The 18,590-nt window shown below is 36.0% G+C and overlaps 1 protein-coding gene across 1 annotated transcript; it reads left to right on the top strand.

Moving 5' to 3' along the window:
- Positions 1–4,443: 4,443 nt before the first annotated feature.
- On the top strand, positions 4,444–16,968 carry LOC121407589 (regulatory factor X-associated protein-like). The gene is made up of 5 exons (XM_041598739.1): positions 4,444–4,543; positions 10,549–10,848; positions 11,640–11,903; positions 12,427–12,540; positions 15,323–16,968. Exons 2-5 carry the CDS (start codon positions 10,777–10,779, stop codon positions 15,494–15,496), a joined length of 624 nt encoding a protein of 207 aa, XP_041454673.1. The 5' UTR covers positions 4,444–4,543; positions 10,549–10,776; the 3' UTR covers positions 15,497–16,968.
- The last annotated feature ends 1,622 nt before the right edge of the window (positions 16,969–18,590 follow it).

Genomic DNA, 18,590 nt, shown 5'->3' with positions numbered 1-18,590 from the left:
TGACGATGAAGACTAAATATTTTTCCGATAATATCGATGTCAAACGATGTCGCGGACTTGGAAGACAAAATTGCCTTCGTGAAACGGAAAGCGCTGATTTGTCGCCAATCTTCCTATCTCGGAAGAATGGTCCTAGGACGTTCCTACGTATCGCTCATCTCGTCATGCAACAGGCCCCAGGGGCCTGTTGCATGAAATGGTCTTTCGTAGAACCATTCCACGTAAGAACGAGATATCGCTCAACTGTTTCACAAAGCCGATTTGGGCGATACGAAGAATGGTCCTTGGAAAGACACCTCCAGACATGTCCTACGTCAGGGGCGGATCCAGCCTTCGCCAATAGGGGGGGCCCGGAATTTTTTTTTCAGCCATATTTTCCCCGATCGGCCACTCGAATATGATATTTGCCGGGATTTTTGGTTTCTTTTAATGGGTAGTCCTAATAGTCACTTCTTAGCTTTATTCTTATGAATAAACATATATAATACCATAATCCTTATTTATATAATGCGAGCGCGAAGCGCGAGCTATTTTTTTTTGGGGGGAGGGGAATCTTATGTACTTTTTCCTAAAGTTTTGAACATTCTGGGCAATGTTTGTTATCCTGAAAAAAAGATGTGTATGCAAGTGAATAATTATTACGAACGTGAAGCGCGAGCAGAAATGAACTGATGGAAAAGGTACTGTTAAGGACTTGCTTGCAGTTAGCCATGATGAAGACGCTACATATTTTTTAAAAATCAAATAATGCGAGCGCTAAGCGCGAGCTGAAATTTTTTGACATTTTTACCTAAGGAATGGAATTCTAAGCACTTTTTTGTAACTTAACAGAATAGGTATATAATTAAACGATTGGTGCGAGCGCGTAGCGTGAGCAAAAAATTTCGAGATTTAGACCTACTGAACGAGACACTCTATTCAAGTTTTGTAAATCATGAAAAGGATGAGGAAGTGGGGATCTTCCTTACATTAATAATGCGAGCGCAGAGCGCGAGCGGAAAAGTTTTATATACGTTTTGAGCTGAGCGAAAACGTACCTGTTATGGACTGCTTGAACTTAGCCATGAAAGACGTTACATATTTGAACATTCAAATATTGCGAGCGCGAAGCGCGAGCTGAAATTTTTTTACATTTCTACCTGAATAATGGAAATTTTAAGCACTTTTTGTAATCGTGCAAAGGATAAGACAAAAACTTAACATTACTGATGCAAGAGCGAAGCGCGCGCGGAAAAATTCTGGACACTCTATTCATGTTTTGTAAATCATGAAAAGGTTAAGTTATTGGAAATTTTCATACATTAATAATGCGAGCAAAAAGCGCGAGCAGACAATTTTTTTATATTGTGATCTAAAACTGGATAATTGTTTAAATGGAGAACAAGCTGCGTATCTGAATAAACGTGTGCTTCAGGGGAGCGTTTCATCAATATTTTCATCCGACAAGTTGTCAGATCTGACATCTTTCTATGATTTTGATTGGCTGAGAGGCACTATTCCTATGGTAACTGTCGGATAAAATGGGGCTTGTCGGATAAAACCTCCGACAAGTCCTTTCATGAAACGCCCCCCTGATTTCGACCTATAGAATTTGGGTATTCTAAATACCTTTTTTTATCATGATAACCAATAAAGCGAGCGCAAAGCGCGAGCTAAAAATATATGATATTCCGATCTGAAAAGGGGTCACTTTAAGCTCTGTATTGCAAGCACTTTGTTGAAAAATTGTGAGGTGTAAAAGGATCACAGTTAAAACAGAGCTGATATTTTTCATTATTGTTACTTTGAGTTTATGACATAGGACCGGGATATTCTATAAGGACAATATGTCATCATCGGATGAATATCTTCGTATTTCTCTTCCTAAGCATGACAGCGCGAAATCTATCAAAATAAAACTGGACATTTAAAGCACTTTTGTAATATGCATAAGATGCATGAGTTTAATATCTATCAATGCGAGCGCAAATTGCGAGCAGAAATTTATGATTAATTGTCATCAAATGGTGATTTTAAGTAGTTTGTTTTAGAATTAATATTGAGATATACATAACTCACTAATCAAAATGCAAGCGTGCAGCGCTAGCTGATACGTTTTGAAAATCTGACCTAAATAGGGATATTTTGAGAACTTTATGAAATACAGGAAAATAATAGGTACCTGACAAATCGAATTTTGCGAGCGCGCAGCGCAAGCAGAAATTGTTAATATTCAGACCATAAAACAGAAATTTTTACACTTTTAAAAAATCAATTTGTAAATAAAACAGAATAATGAAAGTTCAATTTCCCAGCTGAAATATGTTTTGTATATTGACTTCAAAATTCGACATTTTAAGGTCCATATTGAGCAAGATATCACCTAAAAGGCAATGCGAGCGCGAAGCGCGAGCGAAAAATTTATATCCCAACATGAAAGATTTTGTTAAAAATTGTTTTCAAAGTCTTCCCCTCATCGTATTTTATTCACTCATCTTCCTCCTCTTATGCTTGTCTTCCTTCTTTTCTCCTCTCTTTTCCCTTCTTTTTCTTTTTTCCTTTCTTTTCCCTTTTTTTCTTTTTTTTGCTCCGCCAATAGGGGGGGCCCGGGCCCCTCGGGCCCCCCTGGATCCGCCTAAGTACGTAGGCATGATCTTCTTTGCACACCGCCCGCCACCGTCGGCATTGAGAGAAAATGCGTTTACGGCAAGCCACTCTGACATATCACCTTTAAACATATTTTTAGGGGTTGATGATGCATTTTATCTGGGATGGCGCCAAGTTATTCTTTGTGTGGGGGCTAGTTGTCATCAATTTCAGGTCGAAAAGACGACCAAAACGGATGTCATTTTAACTTCTTCGGGGGTAATGTCAGAGGCCCAATTTTTTTAAAATATGTTTTCTTTTATTCTCCCTCCGCCCTATCCCCACCCCTATTCCATTAAAAAAGAAAATAAACTTGAACTATCGAAATGGGCAGCACTTCACTATCTCTCTGACCGCTCATGCTTTCTCATTGTAGACAATTAAACAACATGAAAACAATGATTTAAAAGAAATTATGTAAGGAAAAAAAGTATTTATAACGTTCAGCTAAAAAAAAGGAACAATACAAAATTAAGATGTTAAACATGCTAAATCATTTATTTATTTTTGTTTCATTTTCATTATGATTATTATTTTTTTATGAGGTAAATTTTAATCAATGAAAATGGATTCTTGGATTTGGGATACAGTGAAACAAACAAAATCTGCAGTAACAAAAAAGCTAATTGAATTTAAGATACAGATTAGACGCTTACGAATCCATCACAATAATTACAAATGAAGATAAGTTCATCAAATAAAATATTATGGAAAGTCCATGCGAATAGGCGCATTTAAAATCGTAGGGTAGCAGCCTTTCGGCTCTTTTTTTATGTCATGTTAAAACAATTGAAATGTTGAACATATTTTGTATGTTCTTAAATCTTATATTATTATAATCATAAGCTTCCATAAATTAAGTGATCAACTTTAAATATGACCAACGTGTATGATCGTTGTAATTTTAAGCATTATTTCTGTTAATAGTATTTTTTCCATTGCGGATTGCACAACTTTTTCTATGTTTTCATTATTATTGCAAGGCACAACTTTATTCACTTAGACATGTTTGCAGCAATGTTCATGTTCCTTGTCTTCGGTTAGTTATCATGCAACTGAGGTATGTCATACTCTAAACATTTGTATTTCTTGCGTTATATCTAACAAATAAAATAAATAAATTTGTTTTTTCACATGCAGCCTCTCATATTTTCCTTTTTAGTCTCATACAATCAGACACTGTTTATTTTGTTTACTCCATTAAAACCCTGTTTTTACCTCTACAAATAACATATTAACACATTATTTACAAAATTATCGCTATATATAAGTATTCTATAAAGATACAGAACACTGAACAAATAAAATGTCGAAATTACTTAGTAAAATCAATTTTTATATCGGACAAGGGTCTCTTTCGTTGAAATATCAATGAAAGGTGTCTCTAAAAGGACACCGTGTTATAAATAAGGGAAATAATGACAATTTCGATTTTATTCAGTTATGTTTGTGAATCTTCATTTTTTTTCTCTTTTTACCTCATAAAGTAAGCTCCATACATCAATTCAACAATCAGTAATAAATAAAACATAATTTGATCTCCTTTTGTTGAAATAAATGATTTTATGAAAAGTCGTCATTCCAAAATAAAAGGTTCAGGTGACGATGAAGACTAATTATTTTTTCGATACTATCGATATTAAACGATGTCGCGGACTTAGAAGACAACATTGCCTTCGTGAAACGGAAAACGCTGATTTGTCGCCAATCTTCCTATCTCGGAAGAATGGTCCTAGGACGTTCCTACGTACGTATCGCTCATCTCGTCATGCAACAGGCCCCTTGTTATTCAGTCATCTCAATTTGAGTGACTTGACAATTCTTTTTTCTCACGCCCTGCTCCTGAGTCCTGTTCCAGATCCAACGAGCCTCCATATTTTATAGCTTGTACAGTTAAAGTCTTGATCTACTTATACAGGTGAAAAATTTCCAATTGCATTACGTTATTTTCATGAAGTATTTCTTTGATAAATCAATAAATCAAGCCAAAAGCTACGAATACGAATAGTCGCTACTACTCAGTCTCAGTCCCACTAACCGAGATTCATGTTATGTTAGGCAAAAGTTAGTCTAGATGTAGGGCCTAAAGCCCCTCTAATCCCATCCTGTAACTATTTTCACAAACTATTTTGTTCCATATATATAGGACTGAAGGTAGATCTACTTAGACAGCTGGCAGCCGACGTCTGTTTTGAGGAGTTTTCGGACTTGCCTTTTTTATCGTAAAAATTGGCTGAGTGATTCTCAAAAGTCAAATCATGGCTAGCCAGGAGGCTTCTAACTAAATCATTTACTGACGTATGCTTACTCTCAATGAAGCCACGTATACCTTCCCATTCATCTGCGTGTACCGCCAAAAAACCTGAAACTTTCACCCCCCACAGACGAGGCGCACGGCCAATATGGGAGGGGAGACAATCTCCCATATTGGAGACTTGCTTCACAAAAGAACAAATGAAACAACACCAACAAAAGTGTATTTTTTTCCTCCCAATATTTTGTCTCACTGAGGTCAGAAGCCCATTTGTTTTGTGTGTGGATGAGAACAAAAATCCTTATCAAAACAAAAGTAGACGGTGAATTTTTAAAGTACATGTAGACGGTGAAAAGGGGTAGGCCTAGGCCTAATTTTTCATGAGGAATCTGCTTATCACATTTTTATTTGCCGCCAAGGTAATCCTTTTGCAGCAAATAGAAACATAGAAAATTGGTCTCCCAAACTAGAGACTGTCTCTGAAATTGGATACCCAAATTCTTTACAAAAGTCTCTGATGTTGGAGATAATCTCTCTCATGGGAGACAGTCTCCCATATTTGCTGTGCGCCTCTACTGCCCGAGATTTCTACTTTCCTTCTAAAAGATCTAGCCCTAAATCATGTACATGGGAAAGAGACTTGCCCGATGTTTACGCTGCCATCTTGTTTCCTATTGTTCTTCCCATAACGTTACATGACGCACTCTCCTGTTCGGGCTGCCCTGATTCCGGTGCGAGGTACGATGGACAATTCTTATGGCACTCCTGCGAGCTTTGTGAGGCAGCTGCAATTTGCTTCTAAATGGTGTGCGAACACTGCTAAGCCTAACTCCTAAGTAAGAGCGCAGGGGCCTGTTGCATGAAAGGGTCTTTCGTAGAACCGTTCTACGGGGGTAATGTAGGCTCAAATATTTTTTTGACATGTTTTCTTTTATTCTCACTCCGTCCTATCCCCACCCCTTTTCCATTAAAAGAATTAAACTTGAAATATTGAAATGGGCGGCACTATCTCTCTGACCCCTCATGCTTTCTCATAGATAATTAAACAACATGAAAACAAATTTCTTTAAAAGAAATTATGTAAGGTAAAAACATGTTTATAACTAAAACGTGAATAAAAGGTGGATATGTGCGCAATATTAATACCCTATATTATTATTATTTATTAGTATTATTATTACGTTCTGCAAAAAAAACACGATACAAAGCTAAGATGATAAATATGCTAAATCATTATTTTTATTTCATTTTCATTATAATTATTTTTTGTTTTAGTCAATGAAAATTAATTGTTGGATTTGGGCTTACTTGCGATGTGAAACAGTGAAACCGAAAACAAAAAATCTGCAGTAACAAAATAGCTAATTGAATTTAAGATACAGATTAGGCCTATAGCTTACGAATCCATCACAATCATTACAAATGAAGATAAGTTCATTAAATAAAAGATTATGGAAAGTCCATATGAAGAGGCACATTTTAAATCGTAGGGTAGGCCCCTATGTCATGTTAAATCAATAATGTACTGTACACGCTGTTATTTTCGCGGGATTAATTTTTTTTTGCGCTTGGCGGCTTCACAACATATTCGCGGGTTCTTAAATTCGTGCTGCACACTCAGTAATCACAAAGTCACTTCCTTCTTGCCCATCAGTGAATGGTTTTAATAAAAATTTCAGCAACAAGATTGTACTTTCTGATCATAAGTCTAGCTGTAGGTCGGCATAATTCAGCATTGTTTTGAGCTTTTGTGACATTTAGCACTACTTTTCTTTGCCGGGCGGACATCGGTGAAGGCAAAAAGGAGGCGCTGCTAGCTGCTGGCCTGGTATGGACGGCCGAGCACCGGGAAGGACCGGGGGGATTACGGCTATTCAAAGTGCATGGGATCAATCAACAAACATGGGCGATCGACCCAACGTCTTCTCAAAAACTAGACAGATCTAAACACTCACCAATCAAACAGCAAAAGCAATTTATATTTCAACCAAAATCATATTTTTTAATACCGATCTGCGACTGTTAAAAAAATGATCGCATTGCTTTGGAACAAATTATCGCGATGCATTATGAATTCGGAGCTCAAAATTGGTTGCATAAATGCTGCCCTCTTTAGGTCAAATTGTGCAATCTCTTTGCCAAAACATTACACGCAATTGAACCGCGGTTCAAAACTTGCATTAAAATCCGTGTGTTTTTAAATTCGCGCTCGCCGATCTTGCCGCGAAATACCGAAAATTTCCACACCGCGAAAAATTCCACTTTTACAGTAGTCTCTACTCCTTAACCCTATCTAGGCCGGGGTATTTTTTATATATTTGGGAGTTCATATGGCCGGGGGGGTTGGGCCCCCCTTGAGATCTCGGCCGTCAACCTTGCGATCGCCCCGAAAATTGGCACGCAGGTTGTCTGGGATGTAATCTCCAAACTTGTATAGTAATTTTTTTTCATGCGAATTGTTATTACGTAATTATGCTAATTTATGCGTAATTAGTATGCAAATCATACTTTTTCCTCTAACTCCATAAATAAAGCTCCAAATGTTCTAATTTTTGGCATAGAAACTCTTTGTGATGCTCTTGGCAAGTGTACATGAAAAAAATTGCGATATCAGATCAATTTCTTATGTATTATATTGTTTTTTGCAATTTCTTATGTATTTCTATGTTTTTTGGACCTTTTGTTTTTCATTGTTTTTTCTATGAAATTCGTTGGAGACTCTTCTAAGATCATAAACAGCATAAAGTACATACATTTAGGCCAGCAAAACTAAGAATAATCATACATTTATAATTTTTGGTTGAAAACACAATTTCCATTGACTTTGTACACAAAATCATGTTTTTGAGCAATTTTGGGTCTGACATGCACTTACATAACCTTGCGTAACTTCGGAACCGCTTACCCGGGTGACGCAAAATTGGTCTCAAAAGTTGTGCAAGACTTTAAAGCAAAAAGCGAGAAGCGCGGTCAAAAAATTTTGTGCGGCGAAAAATATCGCGGGACTCATTGAGGGAGGCCTCGGAGGCCCCCCCCCCCCCCGGCCTAGATAGGGTTAACTTTGAAATGTTGAACATATATATTTTTTTATATTCTTATATAAACTTCCATAAATTTAGTGATCAACTTTAAATATGACCAACGTAACCTTTATGATCGTTGTAATTTTTAGCATTATTTCTGTAAATAGTATTTTTTCCATTGCAGATTGCACACCTTTTTCTATGTTTTAATTATTGCAAAGCACTACTTTATCCACTTGGACATGTTTGCAGCAATTTTCATATTTTCCTTGTATTCGGTTACTCATCATGCAACTGAGGTATGTTTATACTCTAAACACTCACATTTGTACGTCTTGCGTTATATCAGACAAATGAAATAAATAAATTTGATTTTTTTTTTCACACGCAGCCTCTCATATTTTCCCTTTTAGTCTCATACAATCAGACACTGTTGATTTTGTTTACTCCATTCAAACGCTATTTTTACCTCAACAAATAATATATAAACACATAATTTGCAAAATTATCATGATATATAAGTATTCTACAAAGATACAGAATATTGAACTAATAAAATGTTGAAATTACTTAGTTAAATCAAGTTTTGTGTCGGACAAGGGTCTCTTTCATTGAAATATCAATGAAAGGTGTCTCTATAAGGACACCGTGTTCTAAATGAGGGAAATAATGAAAATTTCATTTTTATCCGTTTATGTTTATAAATCTTTAAAGTTTTTTCTCTTTTTACCTCATAAAGTAAGCTCCATACATTAATTCTACGATCAGTAACAAATAAGTCATTATTTGACCTCCTTTTATTGAAATATATGATTTTATGAAAAGTTGTCATTCCGAAATTAAAGGTTCAGGTGACGATGAAGACTAAATATTATTCCGATACTATCGATATCAAACAATGTCGGGGACTTAAAAGACAAAATTGCCTTCTTGAAATGGACAGCGCTGATTTGTTGCCAATCTTCCTATCTCGGAAGAATGGTCCTAGGACGTTCCTATGTATCGCTCATCTCGTCATGCAACAGGCCCCAGTTCCATTGCAAACGCACATGAAAATGGAAAGCATACACGAAAACGGCCGCATTTAGGGGACTGCATTTTGAGGTGTTGTCGTATTTTTATGGTTTTTATCATTTTTTTTTATCATAGGATTTAGTGAGGACATGTTTTCAAAATCCACGAACATGGGAAAACCATGAAAATCCACTTTTTTAGACCTCTGGCCTGGGGCCTGTTTCATGAAATGGTCTTTGGTAGAACTGCACTACGTAAGAATGAGATATCGCTCAACTGTTTCACAAAGCCGATTTGGGCGATACGAAGAATGGTCCTTGGAAAGACACCTCCAGACATGTCCTACGTAGGCATGATCTTTTTTGCACACCGCCCGCCACCGTCGGCATTGAGAGAAAATGCGTTTAGGCAAGCCAAACTGACATATCACCTTTAAACATTTTGGGGGGTCATTCAAGGGCACTCTAATGCATTTTAATATATCAGGGATGATATGACTGTCATCAATTCCAGATCGTCTTGCTGTGCAAGACGACCCATATTAAACAGATGTCATTTTAACTTCTACGGGGTAATTTACATGTAGGCCCAACTGATTTTTTTTTTAATATGTTTTCTTTCTTTTTTCTCACATTTTCTCCCTCTTTTCCCAACCCTTTTTCCATTTTTTTTCCAACCAACCTTGAAACATCGAAATGGGCAGCAATCTTTCTGACTCCCCTTGCTTTAAAAACATGAAAAAAAAATTTTTTAAAGAAATTATTTATTGTAAAGAAAACATGTTTAAAATGTTCAGCCCCCCCAAAAAAAAAAAACAATACAAAACTAAGATGTTTCTAAACATTTATTTGTTATTACTTCATTTTTATTATCATTGTTTTTTTTTTGGCTGAGATTAATTTTAATTAATGGAAATTGTTGGATTTGTGGTAACTTGAGATGATGGATGAAACAAAAAAAAAAATCAGTGGTAATAAAATAGCTAATTGAATTTGAATTATAGATTAGGCCTATAGCTAACAAATCCATCACATTACACATGAAGATAAGTTCATTTTACCTTATAGAAAGTTCACAAGAAAAGGAACATTTGAAATCATAGGGTATGCTCTATATGTTAAAGCAATGATGTACGTCTCGAACATATATATTTGTTTATATTCTTGAAGCTTATGTTAATAGTTCTTATATAAGCTTCCTTAAAGTTATCAATTTTAATTATGACCAACGTTTATGATCATCATCATAGTAGGCCTATTTTTCCCCATTGCAGATTGATTTCAGACATAAATTTCATATTGTTTTGTGATAGCATATAAATAATACTTCATTTATTTCTGGTATTATAACTATACACTGGACAATTTAATTCTAAAATGTTACATAAATTATGAGGTAGTATACCTATCCTATGTTTAAACAGAAATATTGCATTACAGTAATTATTTAATTTAAAAATGTTCAATATAACTAAATCTTTAAATAAAGGTTTTGTATGTGCAAGATATGCTATTCTCACACATCTCTTCTGTAATAAATAGAGTAATTCCAATTTAGAATGATGTGTATTATCCAATTCTATGTTACAATAAGATAAGTTCTTAATGATATCTACTGCAAATCTCTTTACAGGTCTGTAGTATTTCAGTAGTCGGTATTCAGATGTCTGCCTTTCCTGAGTCCTGTTATTGGGCTGATAGATAGAGAACTAGTCTCTGGAATCCAGGTCTGATACCACCCACCTAGGTCCAGGCCTTTTGAAAGCAGAGCCATTGGTGGTCCAATAAGATCCCTGTTCTATGCTTGATACATGAAAGTATAGTCCTTTTTAAAGCTAACAAGGTCTAACAGAATTTCACTATGGATCAGTCTCTAAACACTACCACAACCAGCAACAGTGGTGTGAACGTCACTGTCGTTGGCAAACAAGGGGTAAGCTCTTTCTCTTATTTCATTTTTTATTTCTGAATAGTAATCTCAAGTTGTTCCATTGTTCTCTTTGCTTAATCTATTAATTCATGAGGAATAAGTAAGTTTAAATGAGATGTTAAACCCATAGAACTGATGCCTAAGATACTCTTGCTGGTTCTATGGAAATTGTGTTTTACATGTACGTGTTAACTTTTGTTATGACATAGATGTTTTGTAATTGTTAATTTGTTTTTCATTGAGTTTATGCCTTATGGTAGTTTTTATAATAGAATATGGTCAAAGAGTCCTGCAGGTCATTTGCATGTTTTTACTGGGTCAGTGTCCTGTTGACCTTGTTACTTTTCTCACACATTTTATATTTTTATAATATTTGTTATAGCCTTCATAACCCAATTTATTTGACCATTCATTCACTTAGGAAAATGAAACTTGGATATGAAGTGTTTGCTGAGGTTAAAGTTCACTCTTCTCTTGAAGTGAATGGACAAGGAGCTAAATCAAAAGTTGAACAAACAAGAAATTAAAGGAGTGTGCTCAATAAATATATTCTCTACACCAAATTATTACATTCTTGACATGGTACATGTACATGTAAAAACAAAAACATAAATGGAATTTATATTTAGAATAGAATATCAATTACATTTATTGTGATCATTTTTAGAATGAGACTTGGTATTTTTTTGTTTTTCCAACATTTAACTTTTTCTACAGGAATCCTACATTTTTATAAATGCAGGTAACAGAAAAATATATAAAGGTTGACTATAACCAGTACTTCTATTTCATAGGACTACAGCCCAGCAACGATAGTGGGGGCTATTCGCGCCCCCTCTCCTGCTCCAAGTGAGGCTAGTACCAGCTCCAGCAACCATTCCCTGGATTTGATGCGTTGCAAGAAGTGCAGTGTTGAGACGTGTCAAGAGATGCTGGTAGTGTCTGGGAAGCGACGGAAAGGTCCATGGATGTGCAACTACCACCGTAACAAGACTTATAAGGCCAAGAAGAAACAAAAGGATCAGATGGCTTCTGACATTCAAATGTTCAAGAAAAAGGTGCATGTCCATTTCATACCTTAGTTGGATTGTAATTATTATCAACATATTTGAAGATGAATGGTGGTGGTGGTGGATGGTGGCATTGTGGATGAAAGTGATGGCAGTGGTTATGACGATGATGTGGTTATGGTGATGATGAAAATAATGGTAGTAACGATGATGAGAAAGATGAGGAGAAAAATGACAATGATGATGGTGCTTGGTATGGTCATGGTGTATGTTGTGATGATAGCGTTATGGTGATTGGTGATTGTTCAGGTGATAAGGATGGTAATAATGAATATTACAATGACCGTAATCATGAAGAAAGAAGCTGAGGGTTATAGTTTTGTTGTGTTTTGGCAAAGATAATGGCGATGATGAAATTGTTGACAGAAGTGTTTATTATGCTGATGACAACATTATGGTGGAATGATGATGAAGATGATGTTGATGACAGTTACTGTGATAGTGATGTAATGTGATTCTGATAACATTGATGGTAATAAATGTAAACTAACACAATTTCCTCTATCAACAGGAGGAAGAGGTCATACCCAAGCCATCCAGCCTTCAGTCAGTCCCTAGCGAAAAGAAGTCCACACTTGATGATGGACTACCAAGACTAGACCAGGTCCTCAATGAGAAGAAACTGGTAAGTGGCCACAGGTTCTAAGTTCATAACATCATTCTGAAAAGTAACAGAAGTACCTGTAGTTGCATGTTTTGGAGTCATCTAATTGTGCTGTCCTAGTAGCAGATGGTCTTTAAGCCTGCTTCTGGCATTATCAGTTTGTGAAAGTGAGATGTTGGGGGATGGATGGAATTATACAGAACATTAAGCCCGCCTCACACTATACGATTCATTGCGATTTGAATTTCAAATTAATTGTGATAACATTTAACATGGATATTCCAACTTATAAAATATTACTGATCAGAGTTCAAAATAGTGGTAGGACTACTGAAATCGAAATTCAGTCCAGTTAGAGCCTCCCTGAATTAATAAAAACAAATTCAATTCCAAATCGTAATGACATCATCATTGGCTGCGACTTGAAGCTGATTTGGACTTGACTCAGACCATAGGGCTTGCTGCAAAGTAAAAATATGATTTTAGTTTTCCTAACAATATGCCAAACTTTAAACAAAATAATTTTACTTCTTGGAACTTTCATATTTAATGTAAAATGCAATTTCTTGAAAAATCGCATCGCACCGGATTACATAGTGTGAGCGGGCTTTACAGTTCGTGATCCCACTTTGGTTGATGTATAACTAGCAGGGAAAAAAATTACGAGGGGGCTTGCAGGGAATAAAATAGCCCCTGAATATTCTTATTCACTAAAAGGTGAAAGCCTATAGATTCAATCTTGCACATTTACATGTGAGCAATCGGTTGTGAAAAGTAGACCCAAAAAATCTAAAAAAAAAAAAAAAAAATTGGCCTGATCACAAGATAATATCTGTTGATTGTTGGATATCAGTATTAGATTTCTTGTAAAAGCTTAATAAATATTGGATATTTCTTACACGTATGCATGTCATTTATATTGAACAATCCACTATTTTCATTATTTCACTTCTTGTATAGATTCACTTATCTCACTATAATTTTATGATTACTTTGTAACCTTTGTTTGTATCAGTTTCCTGACTGTTTTAATGAGGATTTTTTGCAATAAACCGAAATGAATCTGAATCTAAATATGTCATGTAGTAGAAAATTTCTGAAATTTCAGAGGTCACATAACTCTTTTTCAAAAAAATCAAGTGCGAATAAAGCAACTGTAAAACATAATTCCACACCCCACCCCCTCCCCCAAATATATCACTAATGTGAAAACTTGAGTAGTGGAAGTTTTGTTAGCATAACATTGAAAGTAAATAGCAAGAAAGAGAGATGTGGATGGAACCTACATGTTCTATTGTAAAATGTGTTTGATTTTCATTTTTATTTCAAAGTTAAAACAAAAGGTTTGTGCAACAGCTTTTCATTGCATAAAAGTTACCTTTAATACTTTTTTTCATCCAATGGAACTTCAATGGAATGCTTAATTTTAATTGGCTGTTGAGCATCATTTCTATATTACATGTACTTATCACCAACTGCAAAGTTAACTGTTTGTAGTGTTTTTGCAACCAGGCCCTGGATAGCAGGTCTACGTCTGTGGCAGCTTTCTTGTACTATTATTTGTGCACTGCCATGCAGTGGGAGAGACAATGATAATAATAACAAAAACAATGAGAGGAGGGAAAGCCACTCCTATCATATCAATCCAGTTGTGATGACTCAAGCAGAATATGACTGGAAAGGAAATGAATATGCCTTTTATGATGTGATAGTCCATGATACTATACTTTTCTTGTGTTGGGAAGGAGAGGGGGGTCATGATGTTATAATGGCAGGCAGGTACACAGTCTCTCAACAAAATGTACATGTATGTAGGATGATCTACAAATAATATATTTTTTTAAACCTGTAGTTTGAATGAGAAAAGACATTATGCACCCACCCCCTCTTGCTACAGTATTATTAATTTCAAAAAGTCTAATGTCGTTAATGTTATTATTATTAATAGACTACATGTAATTTGCGAACTTGAGAACTTGAAGAAACAAAAGTATTCCATTGATTGAAATGTTGTTTTTTTCCTCAAAGAAAACCACCAGAAATGATAACAGCAAACAGAGAGCATGATATACATAATCTGTCACTGTTAATATTCAATCAACCTATCTTTGTAATAAAAATAAAATACATTTCCAGGTTGGAAGACTGGACGGGGTCTTTGGACTAGGTAACAGGTTATCTAGCATCAGATCTTTTTTAATGTTTCGATCTATCCCTTTGCATGTGTTAGTGAAAATATTAGAAGTAAAACTGGATAAATACTCCTCAGGAAATGAGATAATGCCTCTTATGGACAATACAAACAAAACAGGTGATTCAGCAATGCATTCATGTGTCTAGGGAAATCTAAATAAGCATCCTGAAAATATGCATCTGTCATTATCTTCCTCTCTATCACTCTCTTTATCACTCTCTCTCTCTCTCTCTCTCTCTATCTTTCTTCTCCCCCTTTTCTTAGTAAATCACCTCAGTTTCCATTTCCTTTTCTGTTTCTCATCATTTTGTTGTTGATTGATGAGACTTTTCCCTTGAGAAATAGAAGAAATATAGGTCTTAAGCACTTCCCCAGGATTCGTAGTCTTTGTTTATTTTATGCCCTCAATCCCTGATCAGTTTACAATTAATCAAAATAATATGCAATATGTAACATTTCTATGCACTGCATAATACTACCCCAGCAAAGGTACTCTCAACAGATGCATCCAAGGAATTCCTTCCTACCAGTTGCCCATTTACTAGATTTCAACTCATATTTCCTATATTGTTTTAATTCTTAACATTTATTTTATATTTTTTTTTTCAGGCTCTGTTGAGATCACCAGCTATCATCAAGTTCCTTCAAGAAAGCCAGAAGCAGCTGTCACATCCAGACCAGCATGGTGCCTCAGGGACACCAGGGTGTTCCTCAGGATCTTCCAGAGATGAACGCTTCCAGCATGCATCTCCTCCAAAGATAGCAAAAGGAGGACCGATATGAACATATGTGCAACCTGCATCCCTGGACATGCTTTCACTGACGAAAACTGGACACTTCTTCAAGTCTTTTGTCATTCACCGACAATTTCTATGAAATTGATTGGGTTGTCTGTGATGATGGTTGTTAAAGATGACTAAGATTATGAAATGCTGCCCATAATACTTCCCGATGAAGGAAGGGGATAGGATTTGTCAAGGTAGGAGAAATGTGATTCTGATGATAAATGTGAATGGAGAAAAGCCTTCACATTATGTCACATGAATATCAGCAGAAGATGCTTCCAAGTTTTCGCTCAACTACACAGAATGAATCCTACAGTACTGCAAATGCATTGAAAATATTAAAGACAAATCACCATGAAGTCTTTGTAGAGGATCCATGAATTGGAACAGTAGTTTTATCCATTTCAGAGCTGACGGAAAAAGCAATATTTTCCAGAATCACGGACGAAACTTCACTGACCCTCGACAAAGACATCATTGTCATGAACTGCATTTGACAATAGATTCTCTTTGTTCCGGAAAGCATGTGCATATCTGTTGCAAACCTCCCTATTCATGTATGTGGCAAGAAATAGTTGACATGTTGTCATTATACTCCATCAGAAAGTTTATCAAGGAATTGGATGATGTTAGCTCTGGCACTTAATCTAGTTGGGCTGATCTAGATTTGGTCCAGATTAGTACCCAGGTCAGGTACAGATTAATTAGCACTAGACACATTCTGTGGTCCTAATGAAAAGAATGGATACAAATATACCCTGCCATTAAAAAAAAGTATAGTGGGAAATCAATCATCCTCACATGGACTGGCAATATTACTATTGAATATCTCATGCATAAATTTCAAAAGGGTCTGGAGCAAAAACTGCTTAGAGTTAGGCTTTGAATTTTTAATGTTTGTTTGTTTTTTAATTTAAAACCTTACCTTTCCTTCCAGATCAATTTTTAATTCATGTATAAACATGTACTAACAATGTATGGAAAAGTCTAACAAACTATAAATCAATATTCCATAGAATTTGTACATGATTTTGGAAAAGCTCTGAAGCATAGACTACTTGCAGTTAGACTCAACTTTGATCTTAATCTTAAACCAAAAACTGACAGTTTGACAATGTCTGATATCTAAATAAAGCACCTTCCTTCCAACAGCTTTCTAAGATATTTGCCACCAAGCTAAAGCCAGGGCAATAATATCCAAGTTCTTTTGAAGCACATAGAGTTTTTATATCATGTGATATGCACTCTACAAGAACTGTATTGTTATTACTATTATATATTACCAATGTAAATTCTAAAAATGGCTGAGAACAATCTGACCATTGAAGCTCAAAGCCTGGCCTCACACTCATGTCCTTAGCTTTACATATTATCTACATTTCTCTTTCATGTCTTTTGTATGGTGATGTTAAAGGTCAAGCATAGTAAAAAATAATATATCTTATTGATACATGTCTATAAAATCCCAAACACACATATATTGAAATTGAAGTTATCTTTTCTGTATCTCACATAACAGATCTGGTCCCTGGAAAACCACTTATTTATATATCTTTCCATGCTTATGCACTCTTAGAGTGTAGAGGGTTGTGTCTTAAATATCACTGACATTTATTAATTTTTTTAACTGTCCTGTGTATTGACCTTAGCATATCTTTTCCAGAAGTTCTGACATGCCATCTATATACTTCTTGAAAAGACCTTCGCATTGTCTGAGCTTTGTCCCAAGACTTTATAGTCTCCTTTGTGTCAGCCATTGGTCGTTCTTGGAGGAGGGCTGGACAGACCAATCACCGGACATCTCGACCCGCTACCCTGGACAACTGTTGAATAAAATCAAAATTACAAGGGAAATTCATTTATTCATTTTGAATTATACAACATTCAGGTTATTTAAATATATTGAAATAAAACACAGAAATACATGAAAAATATTCTTTTCACATAAATATAATACACAATCAGAAGAATCTACCAACACTTGATATTTCGTTTGTCATAATATCAATCTAATATTTTAAGCAAAATTGATTTTGCAGTTGCTATGCTACAACATTCCCGTGAATATGGGAACACACCCTCAGAAGCTCTTCTGTAGACTTTGGCCCTTCTCTGTGCTGCTCCACAGGATGAATACATGTCCTTGTGCTGTCGCTGCCTTTTTCTTCTGCCTTTTGGTGAGTTTCTTCAAGTTGATGAGGCATACTGTAAGGTCCACAACCTCTGCCTCTGTGTGGAGCAGTCCCATCAGTCCATAGACACCTAAAGACTTTCCCCCTGCCTTTAGTTTACCCGATGATGCCACCCCTTGCAGTCGTTGTTTGTTCTCACTGCCCGTCAATAGGCTGACCATGCTTCAACTGGGTAACTAGGATTATTAGCCTTGAACTTTGTGCAAATTCGATGATCTTTGAGTCTTATACTGAGTAAGAAATCTCTTCATGAAATTTATGCAGCCATTATATTTCTTGATTGTTCTAACTAGATCTAGCCCCTCAAAATGAAACTTGCTTCGTCCTTCCAGCTGCAGATCAGTGTTGTCACTCTTTGGATTATCCTTGATACAGTGGCCTTACTGCAACCATGTATCGTTGCCGCACTATCCAGCACACTGCCCGTTGCAAAGTTGCGGAGGGCTGTAAAGACCTGTAAATGGGCTGGAATTGCACAACTCCTCATTGTTGAAGGTTCAACTTCATTTCTAAAGAAATTGATGAGTTCTAGAATGCCTCTCCTATCAAATCTGTATTTCTTGAACATTTGTTGGTCATCGAAACTATCGAGTGGATCGAGACGGTCATGGAAAATCCACTCCTTTCTTATTGCAGCACCTCCAAGGACCTCTAGTACTGCTGCCGTTTTTGGTTGCCAAGGTAGCAAACTTTTTCTTTAGGGTTAACTTCCCCTTTAATAAAGATGGAAATTCATTTAATTAATTCTCAAAGAAAATCCAAGTGGTCGAGTTGTCTGAAGTGCCCCCAACCTGTGGACAATGTGACCCTGCCAAGTTGTCCAGGGTAGTGAGTCAAGTTGTCCAGGGTTGGGCTGTCCAGTGGTTGGGCTGTCCTGGATTCTTCCTGGAGATCTCTTCT

The sequence above is a fragment of the Lytechinus variegatus genome, chromosome 1, assembly GCF_018143015.1.
Source record: "Lytechinus variegatus isolate NC3 chromosome 1, Lvar_3.0, whole genome shotgun sequence".
NCBI classification, from domain to species: domain Eukaryota; kingdom Metazoa; phylum Echinodermata; class Echinoidea; order Temnopleuroida; family Toxopneustidae; genus Lytechinus; species Lytechinus variegatus.
The sequence above is the reverse complement of the archived record's forward strand: the minus strand, read 5'-3'. Positions and strand labels throughout refer to the sequence as shown.

What these genes read in the sequence shown, in the direction of transcription:
- LOC121407589 (XM_041598739.1), top strand. Translation starts at nt 10,777, where the DNA reads ATGGATCAGTCTCTAAACACTACCACAACCAGCAACAGTGGTGTGAAC. An exon ending in TTCAAATGTTCAAGAAAAAG is followed by an intron (nt 11,904 to 12,426) that starts GTGCATGTCCAT and finishes CTCTATCAACAG; the next exon opens with GAGGAAGAGGTCATACCCAA. An exon ending in TCCTCAATGAGAAGAAACTG is followed by an intron (nt 12,541 to 15,322) that starts GTAAGTGGCCAC and finishes TTTTTTTTTCAG; the next exon opens with GCTCTGTTGAGATCACCAGC.